The sequence below is a fragment of the Narcine bancroftii genome, chromosome 7 (assembly GCF_036971445.1).
Source record: "Narcine bancroftii isolate sNarBan1 chromosome 7, sNarBan1.hap1, whole genome shotgun sequence".
In the NCBI taxonomy this organism is placed as follows: Eukaryota; Metazoa; Chordata; class Chondrichthyes; order Torpediniformes; family Narcinidae; genus Narcine; species Narcine bancroftii.
This window is the reverse complement of record NC_091475.1, coordinates 207,354,984-207,369,175: the sequence shown is the minus strand read 5'-3', so window position 1 is coordinate 207,369,175 and position 14,192 is coordinate 207,354,984. Positions and strand designations below refer to the sequence as shown.

The 14,192-nt window shown below is 46.8% G+C and overlaps 1 protein-coding gene across 4 annotated transcripts in view; it reads left to right on the top strand.

Annotated features, from left to right (window-relative positions):
- LOC138739639 (calpain-5-like) overlaps positions 1–14,192 on the top strand; it is a 101,867-nt gene that overhangs the window by 51,947 nt on the left and 35,728 nt on the right. For all 4 annotated transcript variants that reach the window (XM_069892101.1, XM_069892104.1, XM_069892102.1 and 1 more), the window contains exons 3-4: positions 8,851–8,982; positions 10,655–10,863. In XM_069892101.1, coding sequence (XP_069748202.1) covers positions 8,851–8,982; positions 10,655–10,863 — 341 coding nt within the window. The remainder of the gene's footprint in view (positions 1–8,850; positions 8,983–10,654; positions 10,864–14,192) is intronic.

Genomic DNA, 14,192 nt, shown 5'->3' with positions numbered 1-14,192 from the left:
TTACGAAGTAAGGTTGACAGACCTTGGGCTTTTCTCTTTGGAACGACAAAGGGTGAGAAGTGACGTAAGGGAAGTGTACAAGATTCCAGTCCCGATATTTAAAAAAAAATCCCGCCACATGTGTTCCCAAGATGAGGTCTTCCTGTCCAGATAAAATATGTATAATATGATGGAGGATTTAGATAGAGCAGTCAGCCAGCATCTTTTCCACCTGGACTGGCAGTTGCAAATACCAGAGGACATCTGTTCAAGATGAATTGGAGGGAAGTTTAGGGGAGACGTCCGAGGTAAGTTCTCCTATCCGGAGAGTTCTGCTATGCTGAGGGTGGTGGTGGAGGCTGCAATATAATAGGGGCATTCAGTAGGTTCTTGGACGGGCACAAGGAAGCAAGAAAAAATAAGAGGATTATGGGATGGAGGTTGGGAAGAATTAGATTGTTGTGGAAAAGACAGCACGGCATCCTGGGCTGAAGGGCATTGCTGTGGGGCGTGACTTGAATGAGTTCACGAAGGATATTCTCCATGTGTGCACAATAGCATTTTTTTCCACGGCCACCGAGTCCCTCCGGCAGCTCGCGATTCCAGCACCTCCAGTCTTTGCGTTTCTCCTACGTGAAGAAGACTGAATGTAGAGGGGCACCAAGTTTTCAATTACCTGTCTCTTTAATTCCCCCAGTGCCATAAATGGCACGGCCTCCTGTCCTTACCACCCCTTCCCACCCGACCCTTCACCAAGGTAAATGTCGGCAGGCATCCGAACAAAGAAAAAACCTGACTGTGCAGATGTAGGTGTAATATGGGGAGAACGTACCAACCCCTTACAGACAGCACGGGATTCTATCCTGGGTCGCTAGTGCTGTAATAGCGTTGCGCTAACCGGGCCACCCACTCTTCAATATTCAGTAATAAATAAAGGATCAACCTAAGAGTCTTTAAATGAGTCTCTGAATGAATCTGTTGTTCAGGAATCTGGTGGTGAAAGGGTGGATATTCCTGGATCTAGTGGTACGCGTCCTGTGGCAAGAGCAGAGCGCGTCCTGGGTGGTAGGCTCCTTGACGATTGCTCCTTTTCTCTGACGGCAGTGGTCCCGTAGATGTTCTCAATGGTGGGGAGGGGTTTTACCCGTGATGCCCCAGGCTGTGTCCACTACCTTTTGCAGGGCTTTACACTTAGGGGTAATGGTTTCCCCATTCCAGGCCGGTCAGCCACTAGGCATCTACAGAAATTTGCCAAGGTTTCTGATGGCATACTGGACGTGATCTCCTTCTAGCATTTACACTCAAGGTTTACAGCATTCCTCCCATGTGATCTTCTTGCATTCTCATTTCTCTGGATGGTTGTCAGGTTGCACTGCCTCTCCCTTACTTTGATATTTACTTTTCCATCCTGTCATGGATCTTGCCTTTCATTCTGTTCTCCCCCACCCCACCCCCCTCCCCCGCCCAACTGGGTCTGATGTAAGATAATTGACATTTAACTCTTGATAAAAACATACGGAATAGGAGCAGGAGTTCACCATCCGGCCTATCGAGCCTGCTCCGCTGTTCAGTAGGATCACCACTCAGAACCAGAATTTGTCATGGATGAGTCACCTGCAAACATTCCTATAAACCACCTTATCAAAATAATGCACAAAAACTCAAAGTCAGACAGTGTCTTTGGTTCATTGATCATTCAAGAATCTGATGGCAGTGGGGAAGAAACTGTCCTTGTGCCACTGGGTGCTCGTCTTTAGCCTCCTGTACCTTTTCCCTGATGGTAGCAGAGTGAAGAGGGCATGGCCTGGGGGTTGGGAGGTTTTGAGGATAGAGACTGCTTTCTTATGACACCATCTCTTGTAGACGTCCTCGATGGAGTGAAGTCTGGTGCCTGTGATGTTGCAGCCCAAGTTAACAACCCTCTGGACAACCAAATGATCTGGCCCTGGACACAGTACAGGCCCTTCAGCCCTCGATGCTCTGCCAACCCATATATTCCTTAAAATAAAATACTAAACCCTCCCTACCCGTAACCCTTTATTTTTCTTCCATCCATGTGCCTTCCTTAAACTTCCTTCCCTTCACTTTGTACATATGTCCTTTGGTGTTTGCTATTCTTGCCCTATCTATGCTTCTCATAATCTTACAGATCTCTCATCCTTCTACGCTCCAAAGAGATAAGTCCCAATTCTGCTAACCTTTCCTCATCAGACTTATTTTCCAATCCAGGTGACATCCTGGTAAATCTCCTCTGCACCCTCTTCATTTCTTCTACATCCTTCTTGTAATGAGGTGAACAGAACTGAACAGAATATTCTGTGTGTGGTCTCATCAGAGATTTGTAGAGTTGCAAGATGACCTCTCTCCTCCTGAACTCAGTCCCTCTATTAATGAAGCCCAGTGTCCCATAGGCGTTCTTAACTATCAGTCTGTGCAGTGACGTTGAGGGATGCACGGATTTTCACCCCAAGGTCCCTCTGTTCATCCACACTCTGAAGTAAAAGATTAAAGGTTCCATTATTGTCACGTTACACTATATTTAGAATGTAACATGCATGAAATTCTTTAACTTTGTCTATTGTAAGAGAGTCGCCACTTTGTCCAGTGACCCGCACAAAAATGAGGCCCCAGCAAGGATCGAACTCACGACCCAGTGCTCTAACCACCGATCCATCAGAGTCTCTATAACCAGCCATTATCCCTTCACCACTCTCTCAGAAAGCCAGTTCCTCTTCATCTCCATCTTAAATCTACTCACCTGAATCTTGAAGCTGCTTCTATCTTGTCTATCCCTTCCATAATCTTCTTTTCTTTTTCTTTGGCTTGGCTTCGCGGACGAAGATTTATGGAGGGGTAATGTCCACGTCTGCTGCAGGCTCGTTGGTGACTGACAAGTCTGATGCGGGACAGGCAGGCACGGTTGCAGCGGTTGCAAGGGAAAATTGATTGGTTGGGGTTGGGTGTTGGATTTTTCCTCCTTTATCTTTTGTCAGTGAGGTGGGCTCTGCGGTCTTCTTTCAAGGAGGTTGCTGCCCGCCGAACTCTGAGGCGCCAAGTTGCACGGTTGGAGGCGATATCAGCCCACTGGTGGTGGTCAATGTGGCAGGCACCAAGGATTTCCTTAAGCAATCCTTGTACCTCTTCTTTCGTGCACCTCTGTCTCGGTGGCCAGTGGAGAGCTCGCCATAGAACACGATCTTGGGAAGGCGATGGTCCTCCATCCTGGAGACGTGACCCACCCAGCGCAGTTGGGTCTTCAGCAGAGTGGATTCGATGCTTGTGGACTCTGCCAGCTCGAGTACTTCGATGTTGGTGATGAAGTCATTCCAATGAATGTTGAGGATGGAGCAGATGGAAGCGTTCTAGGAGCCGTAGGTGATGCCGGTAGAGGACCCATGATTCGGAGCCGAACAGGAGTGTGGGTATGACAACGGCTCTGTTCACGCTGATCTTTGTGTGTTTCTTCAGGTGGTTGTTTTTCCAGAGGCTAACTAATGAAATCAAGTGTAATATCAAATCCAAAGGGAGTAAGTATAGGATAGCGAAGCGGAGTGGGAAGTTAGAGGATTGGGAAACCTTCAAAGAGCATCAGAGGGTAACTAAGAAAGCCATAAGAGAGGGGAAAATGAAGTACGAGAGGAAATTAGCAAATAATATAATGGAGGATAGCAAAAGCTTTTTTAAATATGTGAAGAGGAAGAAATTGGTTCGGTCTAAAATTGGTCCATTAAGAATGGAAAAGGGTGAAATTATTACCGGAAATAAGGAGATGGCTGAGGAATTTAACAAATACTTTGCAACTGTCTTCACCAAGGAGGATATAGGTTATGGTCAGTTAGGGGGTAGTGGTCATGCGGTATCAAGAGACTTGGGGAACTTTCCTGGGGAAGTAGGGGATCTAATAGATATCCGGATCCAGAAACAGGAGGTTGTGAGTAAATTGTTGGGACTGAGGGCTGATAAATCCCCAGGGCCTGATGGGCTGCATCCCAGGGTGCTTAAAGAAGTTGCTATGGAAATTGTGGAAGCACTGGTCGACATTTTCCAAAGTTCCATAGATTCGGGGGAGGTCCCTGAGGATTGGAGAGTGGCTGATGTGGTGCCGATTTTTAAGAAGGGAGGGAGGGAGAAAACGGGAAATTATAGACCGGTCAGCCTGACGTCAGTGGTGGGGAAGATATTGGAATCTATCATAAAAGGAGTAATAGCAGAACACTTAGTCAGTAATAATAGTATAAGGGCTAGTCAGCATGGATTCCTTAAGGGTAAGTCATGCTTGACTAACCTTCTGGAATTTTTCGAGGATGTAACAAAGAGGGTGGACTTGGGAGAGCCAGTGGATGTGGTGTATTTGGACTTCCAGAAGGCCTTTGATAAGGTACTGCACGGGAGACTAGTGGGCAAGATCAGGGAGCATGGTATTGGAGGTAAGGTGCTGACATGGATAGGAAATTGGTTAAGAAATAGGAAACAAAGGGTTGGGGTAAGCGGGTCTTTTTCAGGATGGCAGGATGTGACGAGTGGAGTGCCTCAGGGATCGGTATTGGGTCCTCAGTTGTTTGTAATTTATGTAAATGATTTGGATGAGGGGATTATTAATAACTTGAGCAAATTTGCAGATGACACGAAACTGGGTGGCGGTGTGGGGTGTGAGGAGGATGTCAGGAAAATGCAGAGGGACTTGGACAGGTTGGGGGAGTGGGCTGCTGAATGGAAAATGACGTTCAATGTAAGCAAATGTGAGGTTATCCATTTTGGGGGCAATAATAGGAAAGCTGAGTATTATTTAAATGGAGACAAGCTAGGGAGTGGGGAGGAGCAAATGGATCTGGGAGTACTTGTTCACCGGTCACTGAAGGCTACCATGCAGGTTCAGAAAGCTGTGAAGAAGGCTAATGGCATGTTGGCTTTCATAAAGAGTATAGGAACAGAGACGCCCTTCTGCAGTTATACAGGGCCCTGGTGAGACCCCACCTGGAGTATTGCGTCCAGTTCTGTCTCCAAACTTGAGGAAGGACATACTAGCTATAGAGGGTGTGCAGCGCAGATTTACAAGGTTAGTTCCAGGGATGGCAGGGTTGTCATATGCAGCAAGGCTAGAAAAACTGGACTTGTATCCATTGGAGTTTAGAAGGATGAGGGGGGACATGATTGAGGTATACAAAATCATCAGGGGGATAGACAAGGTGAAGTCTGATTACTTGTTCCCAATGATGGGGGAGACGAGGACTAGAGGGCATAGTTTAAGAATACAGGGAAGGCCCTTTAGGACGGAGATGAGAAAGCATTTTTTTACCCAGAGAAGTGTGAATCTGTGGAATGCTCTGCCACAGAGGGTGGTAGAGGCAGATTCACTGACTATGTTCAAAAGAGAGTTAGATAAGACTCTAGTGGGCAAAGGAGTTAAGGGTTATGGGGATAAGGCTGGAAAGGGGTACTGATGGTTGTGATCAGCCATGATGTGTAAAATGGCGGTGCTGGCTCGATGGGCCGAAGGGCCTACTCCAACTCCTATTGCCTATTGTCTATTGTCTATAGTCTTCCAAAGGCGCTATTTGCCTTGGCGAATCTGTTGTCTATCTCTTTGTCGATCCTTGCATCCGATGAAATGGTGCAGCTGAGCTAGGTAAACTGGTTGACCATTTTGAGTTTTGTGTGCCCGATGGAGATGTGGGGGGGCTGGTGGTCATGGTGGGGAGCTGGCTGATGGAGGACCTCAGTTTTATTCAGGCTGACTTCCAGGCCAAACATTTTGGCAGTTTCTGCAAAACAGGACGTCATGCGCTGAAGAGCTGGCTCTGAATGGGCAACTAAAGTGGCATCGTCTGCAAAGAGTAGTTCACGGACAAGTTGCTCTTGTGTCTTGGTGTGGGCTTGCAGGCGCCTCAGATTGAAGAGACTGCCATCCGTGTGGTACCGGATGTAAACATCCAACTGAACAAAAACCAACAAGGCCGGGTCAGATACACCAATGAGCTCTCCGAACCTTTCTCCATTGACAACGGCGTGAAGCAAGGCTGCGTCCTCGCACCAGCCCTCTTTACTATCTTCTTCAGCATGATGCTGAAACAAGCCATGAAAGACCTCAACAATGAAGACAGTGTTTACATCCGGTTCCATAATCTTACTTGTTTCTAAAAGGTCTCTTCTCATTCTTATGAATCCCAAGTGCCTCAAGGCTATCCCCTCTTCTCTGGAATCAACCCAGTGAACCTTCTCTGCATAGCCTCCAAAGCCAGTACCTCCTTCCTCAATTAAGGAGGCCAGAACAGCTCACAAGTAACCTTTGTTCCCTTGAGGCTGGGTAGGGGGTGACCTTACAAAGATCCATAAACTCAAGAGGACACAGATGCAACCTTTTCCCAAGGGTAGGGGAGGGTAAAACTGGATGGCATTGGTTTCAGGTGGGAGGGGATAGATTTAAAAAGAAACTGATGAGAGAAGGATGGATATATGGAACAAGGATCAGAAATAGACCATTCAGCCCATTGAATCTGCCCCACCGTTTAATCTTGAGCTGATCCATTTTCCCACAGCCTCACGGCCCGGCCTTCTCCCCATAATCTTTGATGCCCCGGCTCATCAGGAGCCTATCGATTTCTGCCTTCAATACACCCAATGACCTGGCCCCCACAACCGCCTCTGACAACACATTCTGCAGATTTACCACGAGTTGCCAGAAAAACTAGGAACTGAGTCCATGTAAACTTTCTGGCCAATATAGGTGAACAACTCTGTTCATAAGTCAAAGGGTTAGACAAGACCTCAGTTTTAAAACTTTTGGTCTATCATTTACAAACTTTTTTCCTTCTTTGCGCTAGTTATTCTTTTAATATCGGTTATTTACAGAATTGCAATAACGTTGTCTCCAAACAAGATTCAAGATTCTTTTTCTTTATGAATATTTTATATTTCATTTTCCATAAATACATTCACACAATCTTTACATTTTTATACACTCAAATATATTAAATATTTATAAAATTCCCTCCCCCCACCTCTCATTTTCCAGAATTCATTTTCTGGAATGTCACATCGTCACAAACATTGAAGGGTCAAATTTATAATTGGACCCCTACATAATCTAAATATGGTTGCCATATTTTAATGAATGTACATTTTTTATGCTTTAAGTTGTTAAGTACTTTTCTCCATGGGTATACAACTACGTAACTCCGCGGCCCAAAGCACAATTAGAAGGGGAGAGTCACATTTCCAAGTGATTGTTTTATACTTTTTGGCCACAGCAACAAAGCGAATTTTAAATTTAGTCAGTTTGTAGCTCTCGCCCATAAGGTTGCCCAAGATTCCTTTCTTTATATGTAATAAAACAGGTATGATAGTACAGAAAATTGAGTTTAGTCTACTGTAAGGCAGACAAAGCTTTGCCTTCAGCAGAAATTGCCTGCCGTCCCTTTACAGTCAAAGAAAGAGAAGCAAAAGAGTCCCCGTCCCCCCCACCCCCCAGTGTCACTGAGCGTCTGTGGAATAACTTCCAGCGCTCCCACAGCCTTCACAGTCACACAGACTTCAGTCCGCACCATCAGTTAACCGAGCTCCGCTCCAAACCTCCAGCGTGATCAGGAAGCCTCCAGCACTCTCGGCACCCTCTCGCGTCCCGCTTTCGATACCTGGTGCCCCTTCAGCCGGTCTCCAGCAGTCCGCAGCCTGGAGCGAGCCCCCCCCCCCACAGACTGCAGTCGATAGCAGCCTGCGTGGATTCCTCGCCTCGAATCCCTAACGGCCCGTTTCCTGTGCGTTCTTCAGCCACAGGGCCCCTGGCAGGTCAATCCCCGTGGTCACTAGTGGACAGTCATCTCCTCTGTTTCTCCTGTTCTTCCCATTGTCTTGTGCTCTGCATCCCCTTGAGGGGCTGCTTTCGAGCACAGGCTCCACCATCTTGGGCCCAGAACCTGCGATCTCAGGATTTTAAATAAAACACATTCAGCTCCTTTAACAGGCTGTTTAAAGCCGACACGGGTGCTGTCAGTAGTTGGACCGTGGGGAAGCGCTGTGTCTCCACTCCCTGCTCTCCGCGGGTCCGCACCAATGGCAGAGCCACAATTTTTTTTTTTGACACACGTTCATGACAATAAACTTGATTCTGCTCCTTTCTTTTCACGAACTTCCTACCCACCCCACCCCAAACCTCCCCCCCCCCTCTCCCACCACCACAGTCTGCAGTGGTAACACCTCTTCCTACTTAGTTTTGGTAACTGGTCCAGAAAGATTTCCATCCGTGGATATGCTGCCGGACCTGCTGAGTCTTTCCACCATCTCATTGCTTTTCTTCTTGGTGATTCCAAACATTCTTTTTAGCCATACTGCACCATAACAGGCCATTTCGGCTCACGAGCCCATGTCACCCAATTAACCTACAACCCTGGTACATCTCGAATGGTGGGAGTAAACCAGAGCCCCTGGGTAAAACCCACGCAGACACCAGGAGAACGTACTAACTCCTTAGAGACAGCGCGGGATTTGATCCCCTGTCCCTGGGTGCTGTAACAGTGATGTGCTAACCCAATGGTTCTCAACCTTTTTCTTTCCATTTACATCCCACTTTAAGTAATCCCTACGCCATCGGTACTCTGTGATTAGTAAGGGATTGCTTAAAGTGGGATGTGGGTGGGAAGGGAAGGTTGAGAACCACTGTGCTAACTGGTAAGCTATCCACAGGCTTGGATCCATTCAAGGATTGAACTTCCAACGAACCTTTAGGAGGATTACAGGGATCCTCAGCCTTCGTGAAGAGATTGCTCCTCGTACCAAAATGGCCCCTGGTTCTGCCTTTGCAGGAGGAAAGATATTCCGTTCCCTCTCGGGACTTTGTAGGGTTGTCTCTGATGTACTCTCTGCTCCTTCCTACAGGAAATCTGCAACAGCCCTCACCTCTTCGTTGATGGTATGAGCGCCCATGACCTGAACCAGGGCCAGCTGGGTAACTGTTGGTTCGTGGCTGCCTGCTCTTGCTTGGCTTCAAGGGATTCCCTGTGGCAAAAGGTAATATCAAGTGTTGCGTGTCCAACAAGCTTAACTGGGGTTCAGGCTTGGGGGCTGAACATCTTGAAGCATTCCAATGGCTTCGTTCAAATAGATTTTAATGAAGGATTGTGTGTCCAAAGAAGGGAGGTGAGTGAGGTCAGAGGTGAAGACCCAAGACACAAGGTCATTGAGAGGTGAGAGACGTACCAAAAGAAAATGCAACGCTAGAATTCATTTTAAGAGGAATAAAATGTAAGAACAGGAAAAGTTTGAAAACCACTGTTTTAATCGTCCCTCATTGACTCATTATGTGGACGGTTTCATAACTCCAAAGGAAATGGGCCGATGACAATTTTTTCAAGAAAAATATTTCAGTAACAATTGGGTCTAGAGCAGTGATTCTCAACCTTCCCTTCCCACTCACATTCCACCTTAAGCAATCCCTTACTAATCTGAGAGCACCAATGGTATAGGGATTACTTAAGGTGGAACGTGAGTTTAAGGGGTAGTTTGAAAACTACTGGTCTAGAACAAGTGGGAACAACTTCAGGATTGAGAGGCATCCTCTTAGAGCAGAGATTGATTGAGCCAGAGGGTGGTGAATCTCTGGAATTTGTTGCCACAGGTTGTGGAGGCCGGGCCATTGAGTGTATTTAAAGGAGAGATTGACAGGTTCTTGATTAGCCAGGGCATCAAAGGTTAATGGGAGAAGGCCAGGCAGTGAGGCTGAGTGGGGTAAATGGATGGCAGGGCAGACTCAATGGGCTGAATAGGATCTCTGTCTTAGGATCTTGTCGGAAGCAGTGTACAGGACATGACGGTAGAGGTGATATTTCTCCTGGGTGGGGTGTCTGGAACCTGGGGTTAAATTAAGGGCTAGCCCATTCATAATGAGAATACATGAGAAATAGGAGCAGGAGTCGGCCATCTTGCATGTTGAGTCTGCTCTGCCATTCAATAAGGACGTGGCTGACCTGGCTGTGGATTCAGCTCCACTTTCCATTCCCCATAACACTTAATTCCCCTATTATTCAAAAATATGTCCATCAGTGTCATGTGATAAGGCAGCCTCGACTACTTCATTGAGCAGAGAATTCTACTGATTCACGACTCTCTGGGAGAAGCCATTCCTCCTCAACTCTGTCCTAAATCTACTCCCTTGAATCTTGAGGTAATGTCCCTGAGTTCTAGTCTCACTTGGCAGTGGATACAACCTCCCTGCTTCTCTCTTCAGGTTCATTCAGATTTATTATCACCCAATTATACAAGTCCAACCTGACGAAACGGCTTTCTCTGGTCCTTGGTGCAAAACATGCAAACACAAATCCAGATATAACACGCATACAGAGAAACAATACACACACACACACACACACACACACACACACACACACACACACACACACACACACGCTCTCACTCTCTCACACGCTCACAAACATACACACACTCTTATACACACACGCTTTCCCACTCACTCACACACACTTTCTTTCTCTCTCTCACACACACACTCTTTCACTAACATTTAAGAAGAATTTGGAGAGGAACATGAATGGGAGGGGTATGGAGGATGATGGTCTGGGTGCAGGTCAGTGGGATGAGGCAGATTAATAGCTCAGCACTGACTTGAATGGCAGAAGGACCTGTTTCTGTGCTATGGTTCTCTGAAGTGTTTTTGGCATCACAGGTAATCCCGAACTGGAAGGAGCAAGAGTGGGCCGTGGACAAACCCAACAACTACGCAGGAATCTTCCACTTCCGCTTCTGGCGCTTCGGAGAGTGGGTGGATGTGGTGATTGATGACCGTTTGCCCACAGTCAATGGGCAGCTGATCTACTGCCACTCCAACTCAAAGAATGAATTCTGGAGCGCTCTGGTGGAGAAAGCCTATGCCAAGTAAGTGGATGCCACACCTCAGAAAGGATCTTTGCTGCTTGACTCCTCTTCCTGCCTTGCATGAAGCCTGAATGGCCCAGCGGTCAAGGAAGTTAGTCAGCTCTCTGTGTTGGGAGCTATTGTGGTCGAAAGACCTCCAAAAACGTCCAGAATCTGTAGGTTAATTGGTGTATTTGGGGGCGGCATGGGTTTGTGGGCCAGAAGGGCTGTATCCCTAAAAATAATTGTCTTTACACTTGAAAGGTGTCACAAAGATGTCTCCAACACTGGATGTCTCAAGTGATGAGATTAAATGAGATGGGATTCTCTTGTCATTTCACAAATGTAGATACACACGGACGTGCCAATATCCTTACTTGCCGCAGCCACACAGATATGTAAGATACATCAAGACAAATAGTGCTGAATGAGCATTTACTGCAATATGCCAAGGCAGAGAAAAGGAACTGATAACTGTTAGCACAAGGGCGTAGTGCAACGTTATCACAGCGCCAGCGACCGGAGTTGGAACCCAGCGGTGTATGTAAGGAGTTTGAACATTCTGCATGGATTTCCTCAGGGTCCTTCAGTCTCCTCCCACATTCCAGAACGAACGGGGGTTGTAGGTTAGTTGGTGTACTCAGGAGGCACAGGCTCGTGGGCCAGTAGGGTCAGTTATTGTGGTGTATGAATTTCGAAAATGTAATTATTTGGTTACCACCAGTGCATTCCCAAAGTAGTTTAAATTTTAATTTTTAGTTTTTAAAAAAAAAATTAGTCATACAGTACAATAACAGTCCCTTCTTGCCTGTGCCACCCAAATACCCCAATTAACCTAAACCTCTGTACGTTTTGAACAGTGGGAGGAAACCAGGGCATCTGGAGGATATCCACACACAGACACGGGGCTGGGGGGGGGGGGGGTGGGGGGCAGAATTCCTTATAGACAATGTCGGATTCGAACCCAGGTCACTGCCAGTAGCTAACCATGCCGCCCACGCTGGGACTTCCTGAAGCACTGGAGGCTGAAGGGATGACCTTTATGATAGCAAATAAAATTACGATGGGCGTATAGATAAGGTGAATGACCCCAGTCTTTATCTCAGGGTAGGGGAGTCCAAAACTACTGAGCATTGATTTAAGGTGAGCGGGGAAAGATTTAAAGACATGGGAGCAGAAATAGGCTATTCATCCCATCAGGTCTTCCCCACCATTTAATCCATTTTCCCACTCAGCCCCACTGCCTGGCCTTGTCCCCTTAACCTTTGATGCCCTGGCTAATCAAGAATCTACCGATCTCTGCCTTAAATACACTCAATGACCCGACCTCCACAACCGCCCATGGCAACAAATTCCACAGATTCACCACCCTCTGGCTGAAGAAATTCCTCCACATTTCTGCCCTTCCATCCTGAAGTTATGCTCTCTTGTCCTAGACTCTCCCCACCATGGGGAAACAACCTTTCTCCATCAACCTGGCAAAAGGAGACTTTTGGGGTAAATTTTTCACACGCTGTGTACATTCAGATTTCGATGAAGGGTTGGGTCCAATGCATCTATCTACCACTGTTGCTGCTCAACCCAGCTGAATTGCTCCAACAGGTCATGTCGAACTTGAGGAGCTGGGGTTGGGGTTCGTGCAAGAGCAAGTTGAATGGTTTGACCTTTCCCCTTGAATTTCAGTGAACGTGCCAATTGTCAGCTCAAATATTCATTCAGCTTGAAAGCCCAATGATGCATCTGGGATTACGAAATGAGTCCTTTTAAATCTTGGATTCTCCCCTTTTGTTTCTAAAAAAAACTTTTGTAATGAGAGAACGCACTGTCAAAATAGATGCAGATGCAAACCAGAAAATCTGGTTATTTGAAAGGTTATCACCTAGTAAAGGAAATGTCTTCTCTCCACAAGTCTTCCTGATCTGTCTGGTATTTCTGTTTTATTCCTGATTTCCAAACACCCCAGCATTTAGGAAGCAGGCCCTTTGGCCCATCTTGTCCGCATGAACCTGTTGGCTAAAGGGATCAAGGGGTCTAGGGAGAAAGCAGGAATATAGAGTATTAAGGTTACGAGATCAGTCTCATCAGAATTTATTGTCATGAACAAGTCACGAAATTCTTTGTTTTGCGGCAGTGTCACAGCGCAAACGCTCATATAAACCAGCTTAACGCAATAAATAAAAATAGTTCACGTAAGGCGGTGTCTTTGGGGTTCATTGTTTATTCAGGGATGTGAGGGCAGTGGGGAAGAAGCCGTCCTTGTGCCACCTTCAGGCTCCTGTACCTTTTTCCCGATCGTAGCAGAGGGAAGAGGGCGTGGCCCTGGCTGGTGGTGGGTCCTTGATAGAGGCTATTTACTTCAGACACCGTCTCTTGTAGATAGCCTCCATGGAGTGCAGTCTGGTGCCCATGATGTCACAGGCCGAGTTAACAACCCTCTGGAGTTTAGTCTTGTCCTGAGCGTAGCAACCTCCAAACCAGATAGTGATGCGACCAGTCAGGATGATTTACAAGGCCCCACCTGGTTTACGGGATTCAGTTTTAGTTTCCTTATTTAAGAAAGGACATTGGAGAGGGTTTTCCTCCAGGGGCTCCGGTTTCTGGAATGAAGGGATTAGTATATGGGGAACATCTGACGGCTCTTGGACTGGACTCCTTGGAGTTCAGAAAAGGGAGTGGGGACCTCATAGAAACATTTCAAATGTTGAAGGGTCTGGATGGAGTAGATGTGGCAAAGTTGTCTCCCATGATGGGGGTACAACTTCAGGATGCCCATTTGATGCATTGTGTACGCTGCATAAAGTTTTATTTTTGTGCTATCAATAAGTGGTAATTCTGGCTCGTCCGCAGAAAAAAGAATCTCAAGGTTGTATGTGATGTCATGCATGTACTCTGACAATAAATCTGAACTTTGGATTTCTTTAGCCAGAGAGTGATGAACGGGCAGCTCTGGAGGCCAGGTCGTTGGGTGTACTAAAGGGTATCTGAGCAGGCAGGGTATCAAGGGTTACGGAGAGAAGACAGGGGAGCGGGGCTGAGTGGGGAATGGATCAGTTCATGATGGAATGGTGGAGAAGACTCAATGGGCCAAATGGCCTAATTCTGCTCCTACATCTTATGGTCTGATGAGGTCATTCTTCAACCTCGTGCTCCAGATGGGAGGTGGGGGGGGGGGGGGGGGTGGGGGAACCTCAGTCTATTGAGCCTCTCTTTGTAACCAGTCCTTCAGTCCCATCCTCCTGAATTCTTTCCTGCACTATTTCCTCCTTGTAAGCACTGGTGTGTGAATAATTCTGATGCAAAGTCCACAGACTGTACGAGAGGCTTTAATTAGCTTAAACTTGTACACACCA